This window comes from Fusarium oxysporum, chromosome XI (assembly GCF_013085055.1).
Source record: "Fusarium oxysporum Fo47 chromosome XI, complete sequence".
NCBI lineage: Eukaryota > Fungi > Ascomycota > Sordariomycetes > Hypocreales > Nectriaceae > Fusarium > Fusarium oxysporum.
Genome location: NC_072850.1, coordinates 828,754 through 853,220, shown reverse-complemented (window position 1 = coordinate 853,220; position 24,467 = coordinate 828,754). Strand labels below are relative to the sequence as shown.

At 48.5% G+C, this 24,467-nt stretch overlaps 10 protein-coding genes and 1 non-coding gene across 11 annotated transcripts; 9 read left to right on the top strand and 2 right to left on the bottom strand.

Annotated features, from left to right (window-relative positions):
• The first annotated feature begins 391 nt into the window (after positions 1–391).
• On the top strand, positions 392–1,419 carry FOBCDRAFT_191957 (uncharacterized protein). The gene is made up of 2 exons (XM_031192285.3): positions 392–1,170; positions 1,221–1,419. The coding sequence occupies exons 1-2, from the start codon at positions 429–431 to the stop codon at positions 1,367–1,369; spliced, it is 891 nt and encodes a 296-aa protein (XP_031031131.2). The 5' UTR covers positions 392–428; the 3' UTR covers positions 1,370–1,419.
• Positions 1,420–1,888: 469 nt separating this feature from the next.
• FOBCDRAFT_148690 (amino acid/polyamine transporter I) lies at positions 1,889–3,642 on the top strand (the record flags this gene model as incomplete). The annotated part of the gene is made up of 3 exons (XM_059608294.1): positions 1,889–2,232; positions 2,285–3,122; positions 3,178–3,642. The coding sequence occupies 3 exons, from the start codon at positions 1,889–1,891 to the stop codon at positions 3,640–3,642; spliced, it is 1,647 nt and encodes a 548-aa protein (XP_059466153.1).
• Positions 3,643–4,153: 511 nt separating this feature from the next.
• Positions 4,154–5,336, top strand: FOBCDRAFT_253949 (uncharacterized protein). The gene is made up of 2 exons (XM_031192283.3): positions 4,154–5,062; positions 5,117–5,336. The coding sequence occupies exons 1-2, from the start codon at positions 4,434–4,436 to the stop codon at positions 5,142–5,144; spliced, it is 657 nt and encodes a 218-aa protein (XP_031031129.2). The 5' UTR covers positions 4,154–4,433; the 3' UTR covers positions 5,145–5,336.
• Positions 5,337–6,173: 837 nt separating this feature from the next.
• On the top strand, positions 6,174–8,203 carry FOBCDRAFT_208198 (major facilitator superfamily domain-containing protein; the record flags this gene model as incomplete). Its single annotated transcript, XM_031192281.2, has 9 exons — positions 6,174–6,228; positions 6,280–6,368; positions 6,420–6,507; positions 6,557–6,639; positions 6,689–6,880; positions 6,934–7,010; positions 7,065–7,452; positions 7,504–7,908; positions 7,958–8,203. The coding sequence occupies 9 exons, from the start codon at positions 6,174–6,176 to the stop codon at positions 8,201–8,203; spliced, it is 1,623 nt and encodes a 540-aa protein (XP_031031127.2).
• A 2,556-nt stretch (positions 8,204–10,759) lies between these two features.
• FOBCDRAFT_t240 lies at positions 10,760–10,833 on the bottom strand. Its single transcript has one exon. It is a non-coding gene; the product is annotated as a tRNA-Val (tRNA).
• Positions 10,834–11,422: 589 nt separating this feature from the next.
• Positions 11,423–13,442, bottom strand: FOBCDRAFT_170432 (RmlC-like cupin domain-containing protein). Its single transcript, XM_031192278.3, has 4 exons — positions 12,669–13,442; positions 12,403–12,618; positions 12,232–12,355; positions 11,423–12,185 (listed from the first exon to the last, which is right to left on the bottom strand). The coding sequence occupies exons 1-4, from the start codon at positions 13,035–13,037 to the stop codon at positions 11,497–11,499; spliced, it is 1,398 nt and encodes a 465-aa protein (XP_031031124.1). The 5' UTR covers positions 13,038–13,442; the 3' UTR covers positions 11,423–11,496.
• Positions 13,443–13,764: 322 nt separating this feature from the next.
• FOBCDRAFT_265298 (uncharacterized protein) lies at positions 13,765–15,015 on the top strand. Its single transcript, XM_031192277.3, has 2 exons — positions 13,765–14,239; positions 14,287–15,015. The coding sequence occupies exons 1-2, from the start codon at positions 13,990–13,992 to the stop codon at positions 14,865–14,867; spliced, it is 831 nt and encodes a 276-aa protein (XP_031031123.2). The 5' UTR covers positions 13,765–13,989; the 3' UTR covers positions 14,868–15,015.
• A 718-nt stretch (positions 15,016–15,733) lies between these two features.
• FOBCDRAFT_170427 (sulfate transporter family-domain-containing protein) lies at positions 15,734–18,306 on the top strand. The gene is made up of 3 exons (XM_031192276.3): positions 15,734–16,060; positions 16,114–17,894; positions 17,956–18,306. Exons 1-2 carry the CDS (start codon positions 15,739–15,741, stop codon positions 17,832–17,834), a joined length of 2,043 nt encoding a protein of 680 aa, XP_031031122.2. The 5' UTR covers positions 15,734–15,738; the 3' UTR covers positions 17,835–17,894; positions 17,956–18,306.
• An 867-nt stretch (positions 18,307–19,173) lies between these two features.
• FOBCDRAFT_11092 (Cerato-platanin) lies at positions 19,174–19,964 on the top strand. The gene is made up of 2 exons (XM_031192275.3): positions 19,174–19,340; positions 19,391–19,964. Exons 1-2 carry the CDS (start codon positions 19,280–19,282, stop codon positions 19,747–19,749), a joined length of 420 nt encoding a protein of 139 aa, XP_031031121.2. The 5' UTR covers positions 19,174–19,279; the 3' UTR covers positions 19,750–19,964.
• A 1,419-nt stretch (positions 19,965–21,383) lies between these two features.
• On the top strand, positions 21,384–22,358 carry FOBCDRAFT_253945 (uncharacterized protein; the record flags this gene model as incomplete). Its single annotated transcript, XM_031192274.2, has 1 exon — positions 21,384–22,358. The coding sequence occupies one exon, from the start codon at positions 21,384–21,386 to the stop codon at positions 22,356–22,358; it is 975 nt and encodes a 324-aa protein (XP_031031120.2).
• Positions 22,359–22,737: 379 nt separating this feature from the next.
• Positions 22,738–24,465, top strand: FOBCDRAFT_233370 (uncharacterized protein). Its single transcript, XM_031192273.3, has one exon. The coding sequence runs from the start codon at positions 23,047–23,049 to the stop codon at positions 24,202–24,204; it is 1,158 nt and encodes a 385-aa protein (XP_031031119.2). The 5' UTR covers positions 22,738–23,046; the 3' UTR covers positions 24,205–24,465.
• Positions 24,466–24,467: the final 2 nt, after the last annotated feature.

Sequence of the window (24,467 nt, the reverse complement as noted above, 5' to 3'; positions counted from 1 at the left end):
GCAGCATCCAGACCGAGCAGAACCTACCACTTCTCACAAGGCCCCTGCTCAATGTCTCCAATGAATATGCTTAATCAGTTTAAGAGGCGGCTGAATGCAACATCTCCAACTCCTAATTTTCAGCTCTCCGTACCCCTGAAACTATGGCGCGTCTTGGCATGTCGACTATCAACACCCGACGAATCATCATCAACTACAAACGAACTGGCGTCAATATTGGCTGCGTCCAGACCTTGCGCTTAGGGAGAAGTGATCGTCTGCTGCGATATGCACTGGCGTTTTGTACGCAAGGCTGAATGGAAGCATGTTGAGCTGTATAGATTAGTATTTGTAGTCGTGCGACTTATAAACAGATCTAAATCCAAGTACTTGTTCAATAAAGCCGCAATCTGTGAAACGTTACTCAGGTCCAATTTCTTACTGTCAAAATGGTTTACGGCGATAAAAATGCACCTAATTGTCAAGTCCCGACGGGACTCAGCTCCCTCCCCCGCAAAGACTGTAATGCCACTATTCTCATACTCCTACCCTTTATTGTCAATCATCTCTCGGCGATAGTCACCCATCTTACTCTCGGTAATCGCAAAGCAAGAAATAAGTTGAAGTTCTGGGATTACAACCATCTCAACGGGTCACCGAAAGATGCCTCATCATGGACGCCCTACAACACCTTGGCGACCATTGCAATGACGGTAGTACGATGCGTCGTCAGCGCCGTGGCTGTCAAGGCCTCCGGACTGAATGTCAGCATCGGACCGCTCATCATGTTTTACTTGACCAAGCCTCGTGTTGGGTGGGTGGTTGTCATGTTATCGGCTTGCTTCTATGAACCTCTCACCGATACAGCCACCGATGTACTCTTCCAAGAATGTGTCCTCGGGGTCCTGGCACTTCCCGGTGCGCTCATGTTCTTGAGAGTCAGTGGTTTTGGAGAGATGCCCGATGGTTGCGATACATATGATATGTACGATACGTATTCGGTGGGCACAAATAGTGACGCCGATCTCTTCCTGCGCAGCGGGTCAAGCAGCCTTGTCGCATGCGGTGCGATACTTCTGTTTGTTGGTATTTCCATGCTTTGGAAACGCCGCTTTCTCAAGAGGCGTCTCGGCCTATTGGCCATGATCCCTTGCACGGGGGCATTCGTGTCTGCTTGGGTTCTCTGGATCGGTAAGACTACCAACGACGCTCATGCGACTGAAAGCTAATGAGGTTAATAGGCTTTGACTATGCTGTCATGAATGGAGACTTCTGTATTTCTGGGTCGGCTATCGGAACTGTATCTGCTATATCTACCATTTTCCCGATTCTGAACGGTCTTTTGCGTGGCTGGATTGGATATCCTGGGGGAGGCTACCATCCGTATTAAGCTGCCGTCTTTATTTTGAGATTAGTCTTTGTCGATCGACCTTGTTTATTGATGAAATATTGCATGATTGGAGGCCTAGATTCTCTTTCGCTGAATACACGAGTCTTTATGAAAGCTAAATCATTGGCTACGTCACACGAGCTGAGAGACTTGCTTATGAAAAGTTTCCTAAAGCTGCACATAAGCATAATTTCTAATCTCTTATCTCTCTGCACAACTCAACGCCTCCTGATTGTCTCATTGGGCGTTGTCGGACACTCTGTGCAACTCAAGTGAGACATCGCCCCGTGATCGACAGCGCATCAGAATGAGGGGGTTCAGATCTGCCAGTTTTCATTTTCTTTCCCGCGCTGTATCGCGATCCTTCATTTTTACATCAAGCGGCTTGAGGTGTCACTGCTGCAGTTTAGCTTGTCGTGCAAACCTTGTTGATAGCAGTTTTCTCGACGTAGCGACCATCGCCGAGTTTTCACCCGACGGCTTAGCATCCCTTGTCCCTCGTATCACAAACGCGCCAAAATGTCGCGTGCCTCCTCTAGCACGGCCAGCAATGACGATGCTCTCGAGCTAGAAGCTGCTGGCTACGCCCAGTCCATGCCGCGACGCTTCTCGCTTTGGTCCCTCGGCGCTTTATCGTTTACTTTAACCTGTACATGGCTCGGAACCGGATCTTCAATCGGAATCAGCTTGACTGAGGCATCTTCCGCAGGGACCTTATGGTCGTTACCTATCGCTGGCGTAATGACTACTATTGTCTCGTTGGGGATGGCGGAACTTGCATCGGCGTATCCTGTTGCCGGGGCGCAGTACTATTGGTCCTTTATGGTTGCGCGGGACGACTACAAACCTTTCGCATCATATCTGTCAGTGCCAAATGTTAACTAGACAACATTGAGAAGGTGACTTATTTGACAGAAACGGCTGGATGAGTGTTATCGGTTGGTGGCTTGCCTCAAGCTCAGTCTCCAACTTCGTCTCATCTATGATCCTCGATATCGTCGGCGCATGGCATCCAGACTGGGATCAAAAGCGATGGCATCAATATTTGATATACGTCGCTCTCATTTGGATCGCCACAGCCGCCAATATCTTCACGGCGCAGTGGATTCCTCTCTTCAACAAGATGGTCTTTATCTTATCGGTCCTAACTCTCAGTGCGACTACGATAACACTCTTTGTCGTAACGAAGGATCATGCGTCAGCCGAGTTCATCTTCACCGATACTACCAACCGGACTGGCTGGTCCAGTGACGGTTTCGCATTCATGTTGGCCGTTGGTAATGCTGTTTATGCATTTCTAGGAAGTGATTGCGGTGCTCATCTCTGTGAAGAGATACCCAACCCAGCCAAGAATGTACCAAAGGTCATGATATATCCGTTGCTCATGGGTTTACTAACCGCATTCCCTTTTGCAACGTCTCTTATGTATGCGATCTCTGATATCCCAGCCGTACTCAACACTATAACTGGGTTGCCACTGTTTGAGATATACTATCAAGGAACTGGCTCTCGGCCCGCCGCGTCAGTGCTGATGTCGCTGTTCGCCTTGTGTTTCTTCGCTAATCTGGTCGCCAATGGTAAGACTACCTGTCATGACAAAGTCGGTGCTAACTCTATAGCGACAACTTCGTCACGTACGCTCTGGGCCGTTTCGCGTGACGGTGCCTTGCCATACTCACAGTTTTGGGGCCGCGTTCATTCAAGGTTCCAAGTTCCCGTCAACGCACTCCTTCTTTCTGCTGTTTTCATTACTGTTAGTATATACCTGCCAACTATGTCTTTTTGGTCTCACTCACCCTTTCTTCTAGCTATACGGTCTCATTTTCCTTGGTTCTTCAACCGCATTTTCTGCCATGGTCAGCGCGGCCATTATCTTTCTCCAAACTTCCTGCGTCATTCCCCAAGCTGTTCTCCTTTACCGAGGGCGTGATCGTGTCTTGCCACTTCGGTACTTCAGTCTCGGTAGATACGGCGCTGCCATCAACGGCATCTCAGTCGCATGGGTAGTATTTCTCGATATGCTGTACTGTTTCCCGACTACCATGCCTGTCACGCCTGAGAACATGAGCTATGTCTCCGTCGTCTTCACCGGATTGGTAGCATTTGTCATAGCCCTCTGGTTCACAACCAAAAAGGGAACCTTCACAGGGCCTCAAATCAATATTGATCTTCTGAACGCTCGACGAATGGCTGCTGTTCAGACGTTGGAGAGCACTCGCCCGACGGCTGAATACCATGCTCTTCGAAGTTCAGAGACCGTGAAGGAGGATTAGGCTGCACGGTAACATTTACTCGTATCGTGGGCTTCCACGACCAACGACTGACCGAATGTTGAAAGTTACGATCTTACGCTGGCGACACACGTGTATCGTCTTATTGGCTCAGGGTCCATAAGTGCCATTATATATCTATTCAATACGAGGTTAAATGCAGCTCTGAGGATCTTTCTTCATCAACTAGTCTGCGGTTGAATAGAAGCTTACTTCCGATACAACGTAGCATACCAAGAAAAACTCGCACTGCCTTCCCAACCAGGAAATCTCCGACCCTAGTGGGGTCATAACAGTAGCATCATTCTTTTCACACCGCAAAAAACACTTCAACTCTCCACATCGTGAAAGAATTCTCCGGACCCTCGGCGTCAGCCTTAGGCCTCATAGGGCTCTAATGATACGACTTTTCGAGTCATTCGGGAAGCGGAAATATTTATCCGATCCACCTGTGCCGCTCCGCGCCTCATGCCAAGACGTTCGGTTACTTCTACAAACGAACCAACCCAACCTTGGCGATGGTCGTTATTGGTGAGAATGTGATTTTCAGGGGACTTTTTGTCGGCGCGGGAGGCAGCAGCCTAATTTGCCCTGCATTAGTGCTGTGAGAATGGGATGGGTATAGTTTTTGAGAAATATCTTTTGCTTGGCGAGGTTGAATCGGAGGATAATACTCATGATGAAAATCTATATAAAGCAGAGAGATTTCCGTGAATAGACAATCTCTCAAGCTCAATCAGCCATTTAGACAAAAATCATACGAAGAGTTCAATATCACCAGCTTCACCGTCAAAATGAAGTTCTCTACCATCACAACCCTTCTCTCCACTAGCGCAGGTGTCCTCGCAGCCGGTCCCAGCGCTACAGCCAAGAAGGCCACAGCCATTGAGTCCATCAAGGGCGACAACGGCATCACCACTCCCCTCCCCATCCAGCCCGGCATGGTCGACGACTGCGACGCCTTCTACTACGTCAAGCCTGGCGACAACTGCCTCATCATCTCCGCCCAATTCGGCATCTCCTTTGACCAGTTCAAGGAATGGAACCCCACCGTCGGCAAGGACTGCCTCAGCCTCTGGGCTGATGCCAACGTTTGCGTCCGCACCATTGGCTTTGAGTACCCTGAGACCGCTGCTTGCTATGTCAATGAGGATATTCTTCCTTGGGGAAGTAACAAGGTTGCTGCTGCGAAGGCTGCCACCGAGTGGTGCAGCAACGGCGCTCAAGGGGTTTACAACATTGGTGAGAAGAGGGCAAAGTGTGTTGATGCGCCCTCGGGTGATGGCAAGTTCATCTTCGAGATCTACAATGAGTGGGGAATTCGACAAGGTCTTCCTGCCACGGAGTGTCGGAAAAACCTCCTTCTTCCCATCTCTAAGTGCACCGACGGAGGTCAGGGACGGGTCAAGAGCTGGCACACAGAGTAAGTCTCCCCCACTGATATCTGCAAATGTGAGATTATACTAACATTCTATAGGACTTATCTCGAGAAGGGCAAATGCTAAGTCTCAAACACTCATTCTCAAATGACGATGTCTTAAAATCACATTGCTTTCTTTCGACTTCTCTCAAGAACGGGGGGTTCGGAGCCCATGACTATCATGACAAACCAGTAGTCATCTACCTGGTCTTGTGCTTCGGACCAATGATTACCATCTTCATAGTATATAATATGATATCTTGTGCTATCTATCCAATCTTACTGTCACTCCCTTTCCCCTCTCAGATCCGGTGCATGATTGAAACTTTTGCGCCATGAACGTTCCACTTTTCTTTGATTAGAGCTGGGATTGTTACTGAGGGCAAACCTTTGCCTTCGACGCACGTAATCTTTGGAATCAAACATTATCTGCGTGAAACCGAAAGGAAAGTTGACGTCTTCCGATCGACAATCCACTAAAGATGCCTCTGATAAGCTCCTTAAGATAGCTATCGAGACAAGCGTTAATGGCTTAGCGCAGGGAAGGTCCAGCCGAGCGCGAGGCAGGTTATCAACAATCGCCTGACATCGATATTCCGTCATGAGCGATACCAACATCATGTTGAGGTTGGCCTCGATCTTACCACTTTTAGAAGGTAAAATGCAAATTTCCCAATCCGCTATCCCAATATCTGAATCTTTTTACATTCTCCACCGCGCTATTACGTGACAATGGCCATCTCGCAAACGGACTACGCTCATGAAAGACTAGTGAATCCCGACGGATCAGGCTCCATTGTAAATCCGGGGTAAGGATGGAGATTAACATGCCCTTTATCACTACTAGTCGCTACCCCAGATTTCAGATAGGCGCTTTTCGGCGACTATAAGATGTGGCTGTTATCAGGCGATCGACCCCGTCGCTTGGACCTTCAGGATCGTATTCGAGCTGGTATCAACAAACAACCAACTGATAAGCCATCTCGGAATGAATCATCCGGAGATTGCAACCAACAGATACCAGCGCTGAAGCATATAAATCACCCTCTTGGCACCTTTACTTCGTTTTCATCAACAAGCCACCAGAGACTATCAGCACACCGGATTCTTAATCATGGCTATGCAGATCGATCGGGAGGCGGTTCCAGGAACGGAACAACTCATTGACGGTATGTAATCACATGCACTTCTGTCTTGACAATACCTAACAAAATCCGCAGTAAACCACAAGTTGCAGAACAGCGATCATGTTGAACAATCTGACATCGTTCTCATTCCGCAGCCAACCAGCTGCGGAAGCGACCCACTCGTACGTCCAGACGAGCCACTGCTTTTCACGCATCATCTAATGTGTCTGTAGACATGGTCGAAGCGAAAGAAGTACTACCAGCTGCTCCTCGTCGCCCTTTACGCTTGCGCCTTTTCCTTCGGTGAAAACACTCTTGGAGGTTAGTCTTGGGAACCTCTCTGCATTCATCGATATTGATACGATAATAGCGGCTTGGACTACTGTTAGTAGAGACACAGGCGTCTCTTTGACAAACATGAACGGCGGTAGCGCTTTGAATTATCTCTTACTGGTATGTTAGCTTTACCCCCCGTTCCTTCCACGCTACTCACCTGATCAAGGGCTTCGTCAACATTTGGTGGATGCCCATTGCCAACATCCTAGGCCGGAAGCTAGTCTTCCTTGCAACAACATGTCTCTGTCTCGCCACCGGCTTTTGGCTCGCTGCCATTGAGGGAACAGTCCAATGGATGCTCAACATGATCGTAAACGGAATCGGGACATCTGCGTATCAAGCCATCATTCAACTTACTGTAGGTGCCTGACCGATTACAAGCTCTCGCAAGATCGCTAACTTGATGTGTAGATCTTCGACATGTTCTTTGTTCATGAGCGTGGTCGCATGCTCTCGGTTTATCTCTTTGCTCAGCAGCTTGGCTCTATGTAAGACCAGCCGTGATTAACATCTATGGGGACATTATACTGACCTCATGACAGCCTAGGTCTTATCTCTGGTGGCAGCATGTCCGATACCGTCGGATGGAGATGGTCACAGAACATAGTTGGCTTCATCTTTGCGTTTGTATTGATCGCCTTCACCTTTTCTTTCGAGGAGACACTATTCCCTCGTTTCCTATTTGCTGGATTGCAGTCGGCCCCTCTTCCCTCTCACAAGGATGAAGAGACAGCGGAGAAATCTACTGTGGGAAAGAAGCTGGAGCTCAGGGCAGTTCCGAGTCAGGCAAACGGTATTGTCGATGAGTTTCCCAGGCGATCTTACAGGCAGATCTTGAAGCCGTGGGTGAGGTATCCTCAGAACAAAACAACTTTCTGGCAATACTTCCGCCGTCCTTTCTTTCTCTGGGGCTTTCCCAACGTCGTCATCGTAAGTATTTCCGTCAAGTCGCTACTGTCCTTCACTGATCAACAAACCTAGGCCGCGTTCATCTATGCCTTCGGGGCCACTGCCGGTATTGTTTCCTTCAACACCATCTCCGAGATCCTGACGGAACCGCCCTACAACTTCAGTACCACCAATACCGGTCTTGTATTCTTCGCCGCTTTGGTGGGAGACATAATCGGTTGGAGCATCGGTGTACTGAGCGACCAAGTTGTTATTGCTCTGGCGCGACGAAATGGCGGTGTCAAAGAACCTGAGATGCGACTCTACACTCTCGTTCCTTGCTTAGTCTTCGCTGCCGTTGGGTACATGCTCTATGGTTGGGGTGCCCAGACGGAAGCGCATTGGATCACCATCGCCATCGGTATCGGCGCGATGATCTCACATCAGGTGGGAGCTTGCACGATTGCTACTGCATATGCAATGGACTGTTTCCCTGGAGTAAGTTTTGTAGCCCATTCCATGTCAGGAATAAGACTGACAATCCCAGATATCTGGAGAGCTAGTCGTTGTACTGGCTATGTGCTCCTCAATGGTCAACTTCGCCATCTCATACTCTGTTCAGCCATTCATTGAAGCCGCTGGCTATGGTTGGACCATGACCTGCTTTGGTATCATGGTATTAATGTCGGTTCTCGCCGCTATTCCTCTGGTCCTGTTTGGTAAGAGATGGAGGATCTCCAAAGGGCCGAGATACTACAAGTTCTTGGATGAGGTAGGAGGATACACCGACTAGTACAAGTACAAGTCTCGACCTATAGGTAGTTCTTGGGTATCAGAAGGCCTGTGACCTCGATCCCAAGTGCAAAAGGTAATTAGCCAAGTTCAACCTCGCCTTAGGGAACGAAAATAAGTTACTCGGAGAGAAGTCTTCCATCGCTTAGAAACTAAAGGCTGCAGTTTTCTGTCATTTCCTAGGGGCGCCAGATATGGGACTAATGTTGGGATCAAGCACTATTCAGTATGCCTAAAATGGCATATATACTCGCGAGACTATGCTTTGCTATTTGCATAACAAATAGAGCTAAGGATTTAACATCTATATCTAGTATGTTACTTAATACCAATATATACAAGAAGAATAATATATATGTGCATCAGTTATGCAACTAGTGCACATTACTCAAAAACCATCACCAAGCCGATGATCCCAGCCATCCAGGTCCAAGCCATGAGCTGGTGTCTGTTGGCGCCTGAAGCAATAACCGGTGTGGATGGTGCCTCTGCAGGCTGAGAAAGATACAGACCATGTGTCGACTTGGCTGCCTGTCCCTCGCCGGTAACTACTGCTTCAGTGGCAAGAGTCGTTGGGGCGGCCTCTTGACCCTTGTTGTTAGGTGCTGACGCTGAAGGAATTACTGCGGCACCGGGTTGCGATGTGGAGAGAGTTGGCTGAGCAGGAGGATGGTAGGTTCCATTGTTGTGGGTGGGCTCTGGTGAGCCATGAATCGAAACAGAAGGCTTCCCATTCTCATATCCTGGCTGAGGCTTGCCTTGTGTCTGGCTGGGGACAGATGAATGCCCATTTTCATGACCTGGGTACAAGTCGCTGTGTGATCCTGGTGTTGGCTGAGGGTTCACATAACCGTTATGGCCGGTCGATTATCCGTGGCTTCCGCTTGGGCTTTCGCAAGCAGCCGCGGGCATCGTCAGGGTAACGAAGTCCTCCCCGTTAGAGCCACAGGCATGGCATGACAGGGTAATTGTAGTCATCTCCACTGGTGGATAAGTCTGATGATCACATCCGCAAGGCTCATAAGTGATGGTCACAGGGACGTAAGTGGTGGTCAGAGATGCAGGGTTGGTTGAGCAGACAGTAACGTATGTAACAGTTGTTACTGTCTCGGTAGGGATAACCTTGGTGTAAGAGAAAGCCTTGGTATAGATAGGGATGGAGACGGGAGTAGTGAGAGAGGTCGGCAACTGGTTCTCGGTAGTCTCGATGGTCTCGGTAGCCTCGGTTGTCTCGGTAGACTTGGTTGTCTCGATGGCCTTGGTGGTCTTGGTGGTAGTAGATTCACCCTTTGATGTCGTCTTAGAGCCAACGTCCGTAGCCAATGAAGAGGCTGGTTCGCTTTGGCTGGCGGATGAGCTCAACTCAGATGTTGATGCGGCAGGCTGGGTTGCTCTAGTGCTCTGAGATGGAGCGGTGGAGGAGACGGAGGCCAGGGTAGACTCTGATTGGGTTGCGATAGAGCTTGATTCGGATATTGTTGTGAAACCGTGCGCCGTTGTAGAAGTGGACTGAGTAGTGGTTTCGTCATCGCAATCATCTGTCTCTGTTGAAACTTGGCTGGTACTGGTAAAGTTGGGGGCCGTTGTTGTAGATTCAACTGCGGTAGTCAAGGTCTCAAGCGTTGATGTCTCAGAGCCAGTTGACGCTTCGGAGGCAGCCGATGTCTCAGGTAGTTGAGATCTCGATAATGGTGGTACCAATGGATGAAGCGTCTGTAGTAGTGGAAACTACAGTAGACTCAAGAGAAGATGACGACCAGATACCAGATTGTCTAGGCTGTACCTTCAAGTTGCCTAGCGATGCAGTGTTCCCTGGCAGGGCCAGTGGTGTTGAGAGCTGCTGGCGCACTTGCAGACATCTGAAATCGAAAACACTAATGATGTACGACAAACAGTGCGTTTGCACGAACGCTACTGTGTCAGAACATGCACTTGATCGCTTCCCAGAGGAAATGTGTTCTTTCCGATGGGCCAAGAAGCCTTGTGGTGGATATTCATATTCTCTTCGCTCTGCGCTTTTCAGCGTGTATGACGCGAGCGAGCCTGAGAAGCCTGCGTCGGATGTAACTACGCCGCAAGATGCCACATCGCCTGCCGACGCCCAACCTACCAGGGCCGCCGCGAAGACTTCCGGAAGTTCATTTAGAGAGATTATAGAAGATTTCGAAACGGAAACTCAGCTCCAGCTGCTGATCTTTGAGGGAGGTGTTTGGAGGGCTTTTGCGTGGATAGGTTGCGTGATGACAAAGCTGGTTACTCCGAGAGAAGGACATGAATATGATGATAGGGAGCTTGACCTACAGTAATAATTTGCAAGGAGATTCAATTATCATAGAACTCTATGATTGGAGGGTGTACAACTAATATGGGATACTCACAGTTGGGGTTAGGATAAGATAAACCATGTATTCAATTAACTCCCTTGATAAAGACAACTTTTGTTAGGATGACACTTACATGCGCTTGCATAGCATTTGGATATTGGATTTACATCCCAGCTACGTGCTTTACCTGGAAGAAAAAAAGGAGCTTGACAATGATGTAAATCGGCCAAAAATGGTTCCGCCCGGGATCGAACCGGGGACCTTCTCGGTGTGAGCGAGATGCCATAACCAACTAGACCACGCAACCTTCGTATGATTAGTCATTGAGAGAAGCGAACAGTTACTGCGCGACATGATCGTGCGCGACTCTTGGGCGATTCACATTCACAATAGCTACTGTCTAGCTACGAAGATAACCTGAGAACTATATGTTCAAAGTGCCGAAAACAAGATGTCTCTGAAAGTAGAGGGTTCACCCGTCGAGAACCCGGTTTGCGTCGGAACAGCGACTGGCTTATCGAGTGGCCAATCACAGGTGGGGCGAATCAACATCTCAAAATGAAATCGGCGATCTCCAGGGTAAGATAATAGAATGAAGAAAAGGATGGATTTCATGAGCAATTTGAAATGAATAAAATTAATTGTATTTCCTATTCAATTTAAGCTTTTACTATGGAGTTCTTTTATGATAAATTTTTTATATCAGAATGCTTTATCTTAGGTGGAACATTTGCCTTTCTGCCAAATGCTAACTTCACGATACCCATGCTTGAGACTCAGGTCAAATCAGTGGCTCAGAAATTAACTTGCCTACACCATGGCTTGCCATGTCACGTCGTTGTAGGTTCAAAATCTCATCCGCAACCTCACTCTAGACCTGTCACTTTCATTAAGAATCATGCAGATCAGTACATTCTCTATCTTGTATACATTTCCAAAACCAGTCGCCATACAATCTCTGTAAGGGAGCTTACAACTCCTCGTCAGCCTCAGGCTTAGACCTAACAAAGTCAGGCTTGGTAATAACATCATTATCCGCATCCTTGATCCTGTCCCAGAACTTCGCAGCGTTCTTGGGATCATCCGCAAACAGCGTATCAATGACCTGCTTCTTGGGTGTCTCGCCCATCCACTTGAACAGCGAGATATCTCTAAACTCATCAGACCGAAAGATTTCCAGCATCTCAATGGGCTCATCTCCAATGTTCTCAACAAAGTGTCCCATGTTCTTGGGAACAATACCAACATCACCTGGGACGTAGTCAAAGGTTCGTGCGTTACCCTCAGAGGCGAAAATTGTCACGCGAGCGCGTCCTTTGATGAAGAATGACCACTCATCTGCAGAGGGGTGCCAGTGCATCTCGCGAATGGCACCAGGCTCAATGATGGCGTGGGCTGCAGCCACGGTCTTGGAGATGGGGAAGTTCTTGGAGTCGGTGATGCGCACCTGGCCTCCACTTGTCTTGAGAGGCTCTTGGTCGAGCATGCGGTGAGTGAAGTTGTACTTGGACTTCTTAGCTTTCTTGCCCTTGGGGGCTTCATCTTTGATAGGACCCGGGGTGCGGCCTTTGAAGATGTACTTCTCGCTCTCGGGAAGGCGAGCAAAGACCTCAGGGTCCAAGTCAAAGTTCTTGGCGATCACAGACTTTGGCGTATGTGCTGTTTTGTTAGTCAAGTGTATCTCCAGAATCAATCGGAAACGTACCGAGCCAATCTGTGAGAACAAAGGTCGATTCCTCAGAAAAGTGCCCATTGTCAAAGATGAGAAGGAATTCCGTGCCATTTGGGCTCAAACCCTGCAAGGAGTGAGGAACTCCGCTGGGGAAGTACTGCAGGCTGTTAGATAACGCTCTGCGAGAGAAACCCACTTACTTACCCATAAATCTCCCTTCTTCAAGTCGTCAATGAAGTTCCCGCCTTCGTAATCAAGAGCCGTGACTCGGACTTCTCCGTCCAGCACGTAAGCCCACTCGGCCTCCTGATGCCAGTGAAGTTCACGATAAACACCCTCACCAAGACGCATATTCACGCCCGCAAGCTCAACACTCGTTGGCAGCTCACGGATGGTGGTCTGACGGGTCCAGCCGCCCTCCTATCCTCTAATTAGTCAAAATCTCTGCACATCACATCGTATGCACGAACCTCAATGCGAATATGCGAATCCGCAAAACTCCAGCGCATGTTGGCCAGATTTCCATGATCTGTGCTAGGTGGTCTAACGAGATCAGGATTCTGACGCGAGCGCGCCTCATTCCACGGTCCCAAAACAGAAGCTCCGAGGCCGTTGCGCCAGGGCAGAGGATCAAGCTCGTCGCCGACAGAGTCGACGGGCTTATCAATTGGGTCTCTGTGACCCGGCGTGAACGGCACTTTCTTGCCGCCCGTCACACCGCGATAGTTGGGTGGTAGTCCCAGACCTTTGAGGAGCCTCTGGCGAGGACTGTCCTCTACGGGGACGCCCGCGCAGATGTCCAAAAGGGCTGCGAGATAGGCAAGGTGAGGGAGATGCATATTTGCGGGGCTGTCACAGACAGGTTCAATTGACTTGTTGGAAAAAAAGGAGTGCTAATTTGGGCAAGATGAATATTTGGCTGACATTGATGAACGATGGATGGGGGCACCGATTGCTCAATCGTCACTCACGTTAAGTAGGCTTCTCAAAGTTGAAGGTAAACAATGCCAAGATACAGCGCCAAACGAAGTTCATGACGCCGAGAAAGCGATCACCGGCGAATCACCGAGTCACGTCTTGTTTGGTATGCAAGTCCGTCTGGGGTAACAGCGCATGATGGTGATGACTGCCGTTTGCCAACGCGGGGCTCGGTTATCCGGCACATAGCCCCCTCCAAGTCAAACAAGTAACCAACCCTGCCTACGTGGTATTACACTCTCAATATGTGTGGATGCGGCGCAACACCTAAGCAACGCAACGAGCTCTCAGGGCGTTGCGAGCGCTTACAGGCTTCAGCGTAACCTGTTAGGGTGTGATCAGCTCGAGCCGTATACTCAACGTGGTAAGAAGGAGGGGAAAGAAGATGGTGTGTCAAGATGACGCCGTGATAGCGTGCATCGATAAAAGAAGAATCCGGGATGTGGGGTAGTTGTAAGCCGGAGATAAAACTAGACCCGGGATTTGCGAGATTTCCCCCGCTTATGCCAAGAATAGTCGATCGGGAACGACCAAGGTCTCTAGCCTATCTTTAAAGGCGGAGCTAAGCTTGACTTTGTTTGAAACCTTGTCTTTGGGTCTTTAGCTCGGTGAAGACGCGGAGTCTGGGGGGAGCCAGGCTTTTTTCGTTTCCCGGTTGCTTGGCTAGTGCTTCGACTTTAATCGTAATTTACACCTTGGTGATTTTCGTTTATTTATGCCCCTCTTCTAACCGACGTTACAAAGAAACGCATATCTCGAACCACTTTCACATCATCCCAACACACACACAGCAGCAGCAGCAATCTTACTCAAATGTCTCAACCATACGGCGCAATCACCAACGGTGAGAGCAGAGCTGAAAACGGCATCGCCGCGCAGAGCGATGAGACGCAGGCTCTACTTGCTCCAAAACCAGGATCTAGATCTTGGTTGCGGAAGAGATTAAGTTCTGATGTCCGCCGAGATTGGGCTGATGTTATGCTTTTGGCGTGCTACATCATAACAGGCATTCTCGACAGTGCTTCCATATCAACATGGGGTGCCTTCGTATCTATGCAGACCGGTAAATCCTTCCCATCATTTCAATCTGATCTGATCTGACATGTATAGGAAATACTGTTTATCTTGGTCTTGGACCTACGGCTGGGACTAATCGTTGGAAAAAGTCTGGATCTTCGATTCTGGCTTTTTGTATCGGTTCATTCTTTTTTAGTCGTCTGCACAGGGTATTTACACCTACGCCTAGACGAAAATGGGTATTTTGCTTGTCTTTTGGTATTCAGACAGTTTTCATCGTTGCAGCTGCTTGTATCGTTACCTGGGGACCTAGAGGTGCAGGTCCAGATGATACACCCTGGTATGTCATTGTACCAATCGCTCTCGTGGCGTTTCAAAGTTGCGGACAAGCTGTTGCGAGTCGTGCACTCAAGTTCAACGCTTTGACCAGTGTTGTTCTCACGAGCATCTACTGCGACTTGTTCTCCGACGCGGAACTATTTGAGAGCATTTTTGTCAATGCGGAGAGAAACAGGCGTGTTGCAGCACCAGTCCTGCTCCTCATCGGCGCTATAATTGGAGGACTCCTTGCGAAGAGCGAGCTGGGGACTTCTGGTGCGCTGTGGGTAGCCGCTGCGCTCAAGATCATTGTTATGTTTGGTTGGGCGGCGTGGCCTGCAGAAGAGGGGTCTTGAACGAGTTATCGGTCCTACTTGTCTGATTCGACAATCGCTGTTTGACAGGGTCCTATCTTTGGAGTCTAGAACTTTTAGTATTACACCAGGTCAGTTTAGGAAGCTCTGAAATTACAAAGCTGGTGCACGGTATACGCCACGTTCTGACTCGTGATATATACGCCTCTTTCTCGCTATCCTAGTCATGCAGGCTTTCATCCCATGTCCAAGTCCAGCCCCTGGAACCCGTTTCAAGCAAAGTTGTATCGATGTAACTTCCACCACTGATCTTCACCCCCGGATTTATTAGACGTCGATCTTGGTGCCCCCATCATCATGTGGTCAGCGGACATGTTTGTCCCCCCTTGCACGCAACCCTGCCAGGCCCGGCTAAGCGACTCCGGCAGAAGCCCAAGGTCAGCTTACTGGCTGCTAACACCGCAGTGTAGGCAACCTATGTGATACCTCAAGTCGAACTCAATTGAATTGATTTGTTCTCGGATTGAATGGATATCTGTCGGTGTTCGGTATCGAGGCACATAGTTCTGTCGATGATTCCTGCATGGGGATATACGCCCGTCAGACTGAGTGTCGCATTTATATACGTGCCCAATCCGCGATGCAGTGGTGATGAGGGGAGGGTGTACGGCGAATGGTCACCGGTAGAGGGGTTGATGTGATGCTCTCTGAATGTTGATGTCTGTCAGTGTAACTTACACATGACGACTAGTTGATCCTGAGGATAGAGCTGCCTCGATTAGGTAGCTTCAGATAGATAGACATATTTTTAGCGTATGGCTATATTAATCCGCAAAACGTCAGCTCTGGACTCGAATTTCCAGACTCAAAAACACATCTTCACTAAATATTCTACCATCTTGATTACACCAGTATGAAACTGCTCGACAAAGCCAAGTCAGACGTTCGCAACGATGTCACTTGGAATCGGGCAGCTCGACTAGGAGTCAAGGGAGCTAAAGCTTTGCCATCCGGAACTGTCCAGTACCTCACCGACAAAGTCCCTATTGTCGGCTGGTTGCCGAAGTACAATCCACGATGGATCGTTAATGATCTCATTGCTGGACTTACTCTGGGTCTCATGCTGATTCCTCAGGGTCTGTCCTATGCGAAGATTGCAGACATCCCCGTTGAGTATGGGTTGATGTCAAGTTGGCTTCCAGCTGTCATTTATGCTTTCATGGGGTCTACTAAGGGTAAGCTGTCCACGATCACTCTCAAAACCAAATCTGTGTTTAACGATGCTCAGATGTCTCAACCGGTCCAACTTCACTTATTGGCCTCCTCACCTCCGAGAACGTGCACGCCCTCCAAGATCGATGGACTCCGTCTGAGATTGCCTCCGCAACAGCCTTCATGATGGGAGTCTACGGCCTCATCCTTGGGTTTCTCAAACTCGGTTTCCTCCTCGAATTCATATCTCTCCCTGTTCTCAGTGGTTTCATCACTGCAATCGCTATCACTATCATCCTCAACCAGATGGACTCACTTCTTGGTGAAGACAACGTCCGTGATGGTGCAGCAAAGCAGATCCACGATATCTTCAATGAACTCCCCAATGCCAATGGCTGGGCATGCCTCATTGGCTTCACTGGAATCTTGTTCCTCACTATTCTTGAGAAGTCTGGAAAGAGGTGGAGCAAAGACAACAAAGTCATCTGGCTTCTGTCGACTACAAGAGCATTCTTAACTTTGGTGCTGTTCACAGGTGTCAGTTACGCTGTCAACAAGAACCGAGACCCAGATAACTTTCTCTTCGAAGTCGTCAAGGTTCAGTCTAAGGGCCAACAAGCACCAACAATGCCTAAGGCTGACCTGATCCCTGAAGTCGCTGCCCGCAGTATTGCTGTCTTCATCGGATCGGCAGTTGAACACTTGGCTATTGCACGAGCATTTGCCGTCAAGAACCACTACACCTCTGATCAAAGTCAAGAGCTTTGCTACCTTGGTATCACCAACTTCTTCAACAGTTTCTTCCATGCTATGGGTGTTGGTGGCGCCATGTCCCGAACAGCTGTCAACTCATCATGTAACGTCAAGTCGCCCCTCTCTGGTGTCGTGACCATGGCTGTTGTCTTGATTTGTGTCTACGAGCTTGTTGGTACACTCTACTGGATTCCCAAGGCGACACTAGCAGCCATCATCATCACTGCTGTCTGGGGTCTCATCTCACCCCCTTCGACCTTCTATCGCTACTGGAAGACCTCCTTGGCTGACTTTGTCGCTTCCATGCTTGCACTCTGGGTTACCCTGTTCCACTCAAGCGAGGTCGGCATTGGATGCGCTGTTGGCTTCAACATCGTCTACATCCTGCTTCGCCAGGTCTTTACCAAGCTTTCATCGACTGGAGCCGACGTTGAGTCAAGCCCCAGATCGAACTGGCCTGGAAGCAACCACCTCTCATCAACCCATATCCCAGAAGACACCAGGATCTTCACCTTCAATGAGTCTCTCATCTTCCCCAACGCCTTTTCAAACACATCCAAGGTGCTCGATGAGATTCAAACCTTCCATGCAGCTTTCTACAACGGTAGCCATGGACCCGAGACAGAGCGCAACTGGTCTGTTGTCGGAGAGAAGAGAGTGGCCCGTCTTCGTAAACAAGCCAACATCAGTGACCCTTCATCACTTCCGGGCATCGGTCTCGTCGTCTTGGACTTCTCTCGTGTCAACATGCTAGACACAACTGCTGTTACGTACCTCAAGAACCTGGTCAAAAACATCAAGAGCTACGGTGGAGAAGATACTGAGGTCAGGTTCGCTAACATGAACGCTGTTTGCCGTGAGCGCGTTAGCCGTGCGAAGTGGCGCATCATTGAGGTTGGCTCTGATGACGAGTATGATGGCGATACTGATGCTATCTACCTCTACTGGGACGCGCAGGCTGCAGTGTCGGCACCGAGGAGGAGAGGCTCTGTGTTGAGTGATGATAAGGGCCATACCATGCATGAGGAGAAGGTTGAGGCTTGAGCTTATGAATCTGTATTACCTAACGACTGGGGAACTTTCATGAATCGGCGTTGGACACTTCTTTTACCTCTCTTATTAGTACAATACCATTCTTTCGTTGATGCCTCGCTTTTTGACTCACTAGACACGTGATATTGGGCTTCCAAAGAGCATACGTAGGTCATTCGACGTAAGCATGTAAGCAAGGTATTCCCCCGCTCAGCAGTAAGTGTCGTCTTACCATGGTGTTCGGTGGCGCCATAGACTGTTCGCTCGACCCTATGAGGCCGCCCTGGCTGCGGCCCAGCCTAGTCAACCGCATGCTGTACCTAATAAAAGCGATAGAATGTTTCCAGAATATGATCACAAGGTCGCTGTGCCACGTGGGAAGAGGCTCTTCCAATACAGCCTTATATAACCACTGTCGGTGTCGTCATGACTCGTTGTTCAACGTTTCTCTTCAGAGTTATCCAAGATGAGTTCATTGCCTCGATTAAATCTATTACTTGCTAAGCACGGCTAAGGACTTGATCTATTTATTAAGATGTTAAGTGTCTGACGTTCCGCCAGCCCGTCGGCGTCATGTCTTCTAAGAATCGTGCGTCCTGAGTTGATCGAGGTAACGAAGTTGCATCTTCAAGCTCTATACGAGAGTGTGGGTGGAATCAATCAGGCTTTACGTGCATCGAGTGAATGGTGAATACGAAACGTCGAATGAATGGTCCGCATTGAAGCGGAGATCGGTGCTGCATGTTTATGGCGCGGGCCTTGATTTATCCTGAGTGCCGAGATCATTCCAATGTAACATCGTGAAATCGATCGTAGCAGAATCGCTTTATGATGAACAAACTGTTTTACCCGGATCATCCGCTTAAAATGTATCAATCATCATCCATGCAAACACAACGATATTTGGTGCACTCTGCAGTAATCTCGAAGGTTTCAAGTGGCTTCTGACGTGAGAAATCTCCAAACCTTGTTGGGTCATTTGATCCGCCCATCATCATCTGATATCCTCCCGTCCCAATCATCTGATGAATACGAGAATGCTTCAACACGAACACTCAGAACTCAATGCCCTACCAACCAATTGAAACAATTTCAGCCCCTCCATTTCCTTCGAACACGATCATTTGGGGAGGATTATGTTGCATTTGGTTAGTGACACTCAGCTGATTATCATGGCGCAAACTCTAGATTTTTCCTCTCGTGTAGGGAACGTTGCGGACCGATCCGTTACATCCACATACCGTTTGAGGGATCAGAACATGGAGGATCGAGGTGTTGCGGGGAAGGCTTATGGCTTTTGAACACGAAGTTTGTCATCGGATGGCTTGGCCTTCGGATGGGGAGATAGAGGGAAACATATAAAGAGGGCAAGGCGCACCTCATTTTTATCTTGATCTATCATCTCCAACATCTTATTCACCGATCAATAATAGTCTAATACATTAATATCATCCATCATGCAGCTGACCAACCTCTTCTACTTCGCCGCAGCTCTGACTTCTGTCTCAGCCGCGACTGGTCCGTCCACCACCTACATCCCTTCAGTCTCTCCATCTAATGCTTCACAGTCTCCTACGACCCCGGCTACGGTGAATCCGGCCGCGCCCTCACAGCCGTCGCCTGCTCCGACGGCAAAAACGGCCTCATCACAAAGTACAAGTGGAAGACCCAAGGCCAAATCCCCAAGTTCCCTTACATTGGCGGTGCGCAAGCCGTCGCGGGCTGGAACTCTCCCAACTGCGGTACTTGCTGGAAGCTCACTTACAAGGGAAAGAGCATTAATGTCTTGGCGATTGATCATACCGATGCGGGATTCAACATCTCGCCTGCTGCGATGAATGCGCTTACGAATAATCAGGCTGTTAAGCTTGGAAGGGTTGATGCGACTGCTACCCAGGTCGCTATTAGCAACTGTGGTCTCAAATAAGCGCTGGACTGGTATTAATGATCTGTTGGTGGTGGTGATGCTGGTGGATTGATGACGATTGGATGTGTAATGAATCTTGATTTAATGATAATTCTTACTCGACTTCTACTCGCACAATCTGTTTGATCAAGTATTCGCTTTCGTGTCAAATCTCAGCTATGACATTAGCGGCAATAGAAAGCGTTTAGCTTGATAGAGCTTCTTTTTGCATGAACTTTACAACGCTGTTAAAACCGCCTATGACGTGTTACTGAACATGGCAATTGACTTTTGGCCAAACAACAGCTGCCAGCATTTATGCGATATCTTACAGTCCAAACATATTTCAACTTTTCAGCTTGACATGCCAATATGACGCTGTTCAACAGGTTTCGCGGCTTTGAGGCTATTGCGCTTTGATATATGTCGCCGAAGTATAGGCTCTTTACGTGTTTCATGTGGATGTCATGCATATAAACACGTCAGAACAAAAGAAAGGTGACCACGCCATTTCCAGTAATCTAACAGGCCCTCAGAGCAAAAAGCGATGAGTTGTAATAATCTTAGGTCCGGTTAATCACGGATGGGCAAATTTGGTCCAAGGGGTGTAATAAGGTAGTTTTGTTTCGTCATCTTAAACATATGGCTCAGAAACAGGCTGGGTTGCAGTGACGCGACGTGTCATTGGTTGATTAATAGGAAACGGTCAGCCTTGAATGTTTGAAACAAGAGGTCCCTTGACTGTTATGTAATGTTGAATATTGGGTTGCAATATTGAGCACCTGGATGGGGTCTTATGGAGATGTTGAGACGCATGACATGAGATCAATTTGACCACGGCAGTTCAGACTTCCAAAGAATTGCTCAATGGTATACAGCTCTATCCGCTTCCATTGCTCTATGATTTCATAGTTCGAAAATGCTCACCTAATGCTAAGGTCGCAGCCCAGGAGCGCTGTTCCTTCACTGCAAAGCCATCCCACACCGAATATTTATGCATTCTCGCTAACAACCATGATATTGCCAAGCCACATCCTTAGCTGAGATCGTTTCTCCTCATTGAACATCGGCTACATCGGACGAGATACTGCCACGTTAGGAAGCTGACATACAGAATCATCACCTGAAACAACCAATAACCTCACCCCAATGACGTGTTGTTCACCCAACTACCGTCCATGTACTAATTAAATATGCATACACAAGTCAGTATCCCAACCACGGCATAAGCCACATGCCCGCGTCACACGATGAAACACCGGAAATAACCCGGTACCCGATCCCTCCACCAAAATTTAGGGGAGATGCAAGTCACGACCCCAGGCTTGGCATGCAGATTCATTTTCCGATGTTACACTGCGCGCCTCCTCTGACCAGTCGAGGGGCTGCCCTGACTCTCGCATAATTACTTGCAAGGCTGACACTAGCGAGATGAGGATGGGTCATGCTTTTTTTGTCTTGTCATGCGCTGGCACGACTCACATCCTTCGGGGAGTGTCGGTTTGATGCCGATGATAATGGGTGTTGGTTATACAGCAGATGGAAATGATCTTTATAAAAGGAGAATAAAATGCTCGTGTGTTTTATGATGATCTGTTGATCTTATCCGTTCTGTATTTCAGTGAAAATCAGCGACTTTTTTGTATATGTACACCATGCGCTTCACTACAAGTCTTCACCTATTAGGCGCGGCGCTTTTGGCATCTATTGCAAGTGCACAAATTGCTCCTGCACCTGATGGTTGGCCAAACTTCTGGTATAAGGGACATGTTACCAACAAAGCTACCTTTGAGTACAACCCAACAAACGAGTTCATCTTCCCTAGTATCTTTCATGCCGGGGAATATCTAGACGACCCTCTGGGAGAATGGTATCTCTACTACGCACCACACGAAAACCCAGGTGGAATCTCCCTCGTGTACTCTGATAGTCTCGAAGGGCCATGGAAAGAGTACGAGAACAACCCCATCATCGCCAACAAGTGGGATTCATACTACTCCGTCCCTCACGTTTCAAGCCCAGATGCAACTTGGAATTCTGATGCTGGGCGAATGTTTCTTTACTTCCACGGCGATAACACACAAACTCGCTGGGCAGAGTCAAGCAATGGCGTTGACTTTCGATATGGAGGTGTAGCAGTCAACAACCAAATGAGCGGCTCCAACACTACGGAATCAAGCTACGCTCGTGTCTTTGCGCATCCCAACTCAGCTTCCAAGTATAACTACGCAATGTTCTACATGGCCAACGAAAAAGACAACAGGCGCAAAATCCGACTCGCTGAGTCTGTCGACGGTCGTAAATGGACTGTGGATTCGGACTACGTTGTCCAACCTGGCGGACCTGAGGGGACGGATGTCTCGGGTGCGAATTACTGGACATGGAATGGTCAGGCGTATGTTATATATCATGGTTCCACGGGCAAGATTTACGCGAGGACTATTGATCAGACGTTGCGGGATGTTGGGGCTGAGCCGATTTTGCTGTATCAGTCCAGAGGGAAGGGGGAAGATGTTGGACGGGTTGCAGCGCCGGATATTGCGAGTTCTGGAGGGAATACTTACTTATTTTATGAGTCTGGGGATAGGCTGGGTGCGACCATTGCTTGGGCTAAGATGCAGAAGCAATAAGATTAGTCTGGTGATTAGCAAAGTTGAGGGCCTGTCATTTGTATATTCCCAGCCTCACTGATGTTAATGATAGTGTTTTAATTCTGTAATTAATACTATTTATCTTTAACCACTCAACAGGTCTCGAGTTCTTTGATCCTATCGTTCGTGGCTCTTCACGATCTCAATTACAAGATTCTCAAACTACGCTAGGCATAACAATTACGCATTTTCACAAACGTGCATAAGATGATCTGCTGAGTTGTGCATCAAAGCTTTTCTTCTGCAGATCTTGGCGGCCCACTTCTGAAGCTCCCCCCTGAAGCTATTCTTAGCTCCCTCAGCTCGTTGCTACGATCCAGCTACCAGGCTCCCATTACCGAGACCATCCACAAAGAGGGTCTTTCTAGCTCTAGCTCTTTATCTCTATCGTGATCATCTGCGTCATAATTCTCGTCCCTGATTTCAAGGCGATGACTCTTTTTGTTATGATACGCGTCTCACGTTGGGCCGCAAATTATCCACTTCACCAGCTGTCCATCTCCAATTGGCTATACTAGCCTCGCTAAACCTCGCTAAACCAATCACATTCGCCACATCGATAAGCCGTATCCATCTTCAGTTACCGCCTTTTTCTACGGCCTCCTCCAAACCCATCCTACGTGCTTCTCTCTCTGACCCAACGACACACTCTTTTGAAACTAACATCATGGGCCTCGACGAATTCTTCACCAAAGCAGTCCGCGACAGAAAATTTCAAGCAGCAGCCCTCGAAGTGGCAAGCACCTGCGCCTCTGCAGCGCCCGTCATTAAGATCGTACAGGCTGCGAATAAGATCTCCAAAGTCGGAGACGTTATCCAACATGCCAACGATTTCCTTTCTAGCGCGTCGCAGACCATCAAGGGCGCCCAGAGCATCCTTCCGCAGATGCATATCATGGGCCAGTCGTTAGTTGATAGTACGAGATTGTTTCATCAGTTTAGTATTGTCGCTACGACGTTGGGCATGGGCGCGAATGTCATTCAGACGTATCAGGGCGTTCAGGCTTTGAACCTCATTGCGACCAAGCTGGGCGAGATTTCAACTAGTCTTGAGGCTCAGGCGGCGCTCACGGCTCAACGAGACTTTCCACAATATGTGTTCGACATGATTCGGGAACGATTAAGTCAATCTAGTGTCGATATGGAACGCGATCATTGGTTCTTTCTCTACCATCCCGATACCGATTGGTATCCCAAGTTCTTTCATCTCGTCGAAGAGAAGCCACTAAGTCCTCGATTCTGCGGATACACCAACCAGCTCGACACCGTTTTCATGTTCATGCTCGCAGCTCGAGAACGCATCACGAAGCGAGAGATGTCAAAAGCACGACGAAAACAGTTCTGCCGACCTGTCCAGCTTCATCTCATCGTACCAGCCTACCAAACAATTCTCATTCCCGAACCAATCCGAATCCCCGAGGAGATTGGCGATTTTGTCATCGAAGGACGGATCAACAGCAACAGACCCTTCGTATGGCTCAACCTCCCCGACGAGCAACAACACTATACCTTTGATGTCGGAATGTGGAGTCCTCCACCACCGGGAATATGGGAGAAGACTCTAGCCTGGATGGGCCTGTCCGAAAAGCCCAAGATTTCCGATACACCGCGACTTCTCGGTGTCGGAGAGAAGATTGAGTTGATTGAGGATGAAAAGAGAGAGATGACTATCCAGACTATCGAGGAAGATGGTTCTATGGAAGTTGTTAAGAGAGCTGCTACTGAATCGACTCTTGATTTGGCGGCGGTGAATAAGCATCGGTCTATGCCATTGCATGAAGGGCGACGACGTCGACGCTCTCGAAGAACAGAGTCTATTGCATAAATTTGAGGAGATACGAATATTTACTTTGCATTTCAAGGGCGTTTTGGGCATGGCGTTACACGGATGACACAGATACAATATCAAAGCGGAAACAACATACATGGGATTATGACCACTAGATTGTCAAATGATAGAGCTCAGCACAGTTTGCATAGCGAGCCAGTTACGAATAGAGAATTTTGAATGACTGTAGATATCGGATTCGTATCTTCCCTTCTGCTCATGCTCTAGTGAGCCTTGATCAATTTACACTAAAATCGCAG

Coding starts and splice junctions, on each gene's coding strand:
- FOBCDRAFT_191957 (XM_031192285.3), top strand. CDS start 429: ATGGTTTACGGCGATAAAAATGCACCTAATTGTCAAGTCCCGACGGGA. Junction 1,171..1,220: donor TGCTTGGGTTCTCTGGATCG/GTAAGACTACCA, acceptor TGAGGTTAATAG/GCTTTGACTATGCTGTCATG.
- FOBCDRAFT_253949 (XM_031192283.3), top strand. CDS start 4,434: ATGAAGTTCTCTACCATCACAACCCTTCTCTCCACTAGCGCAGGTGTC. Junction 5,063..5,116: donor GTCAAGAGCTGGCACACAGA/GTAAGTCTCCCC, acceptor AACATTCTATAG/GACTTATCTCGAGAAGGGCA.
- FOBCDRAFT_170432 (XM_031192278.3), bottom strand. CDS start 13,037: ATGCATCTCCCTCACCTTGCCTATCTCGCAGCCCTTTTGGACATCTGC. Junction 12,356..12,402: donor TGAAGAAGGGAGATTTATGG/GTAAGTAAGTGG, acceptor AACAGCCTGCAG/TACTTCCCCAGCGGAGTTCC. Junction 12,186..12,231: donor TGTTCTCACAGATTGGCTCG/GTACGTTTCCGA, acceptor CTAACAAAACAG/CACATACGCCAAAGTCTGTG.
- FOBCDRAFT_265298 (XM_031192277.3), top strand. CDS start 13,990: ATGTCTCAACCATACGGCGCAATCACCAACGGTGAGAGCAGAGCTGAA. Junction 14,240..14,286: donor CTTCGTATCTATGCAGACCG/GTAAATCCTTCC, acceptor TGACATGTATAG/GAAATACTGTTTATCTTGGT.
- FOBCDRAFT_170427 (XM_031192276.3), top strand. CDS start 15,739: ATGAAACTGCTCGACAAAGCCAAGTCAGACGTTCGCAACGATGTCACT. Junction 16,061..16,113: donor TTTCATGGGGTCTACTAAGG/GTAAGCTGTCCA, acceptor AACGATGCTCAG/ATGTCTCAACCGGTCCAACT.
- FOBCDRAFT_11092 (XM_031192275.3), top strand. CDS start 19,280: ATGCAGCTGACCAACCTCTTCTACTTCGCCGCAGCTCTGACTTCTGTC. Junction 19,341..19,390: donor TTCTGTCTCAGCCGCGACTG/GTCCGTCCACCA, acceptor AATGCTTCACAG/TCTCCTACGACCCCGGCTAC.
- FOBCDRAFT_233370 (XM_031192273.3), top strand. CDS start 23,047: ATGGGCCTCGACGAATTCTTCACCAAAGCAGTCCGCGACAGAAAATTT.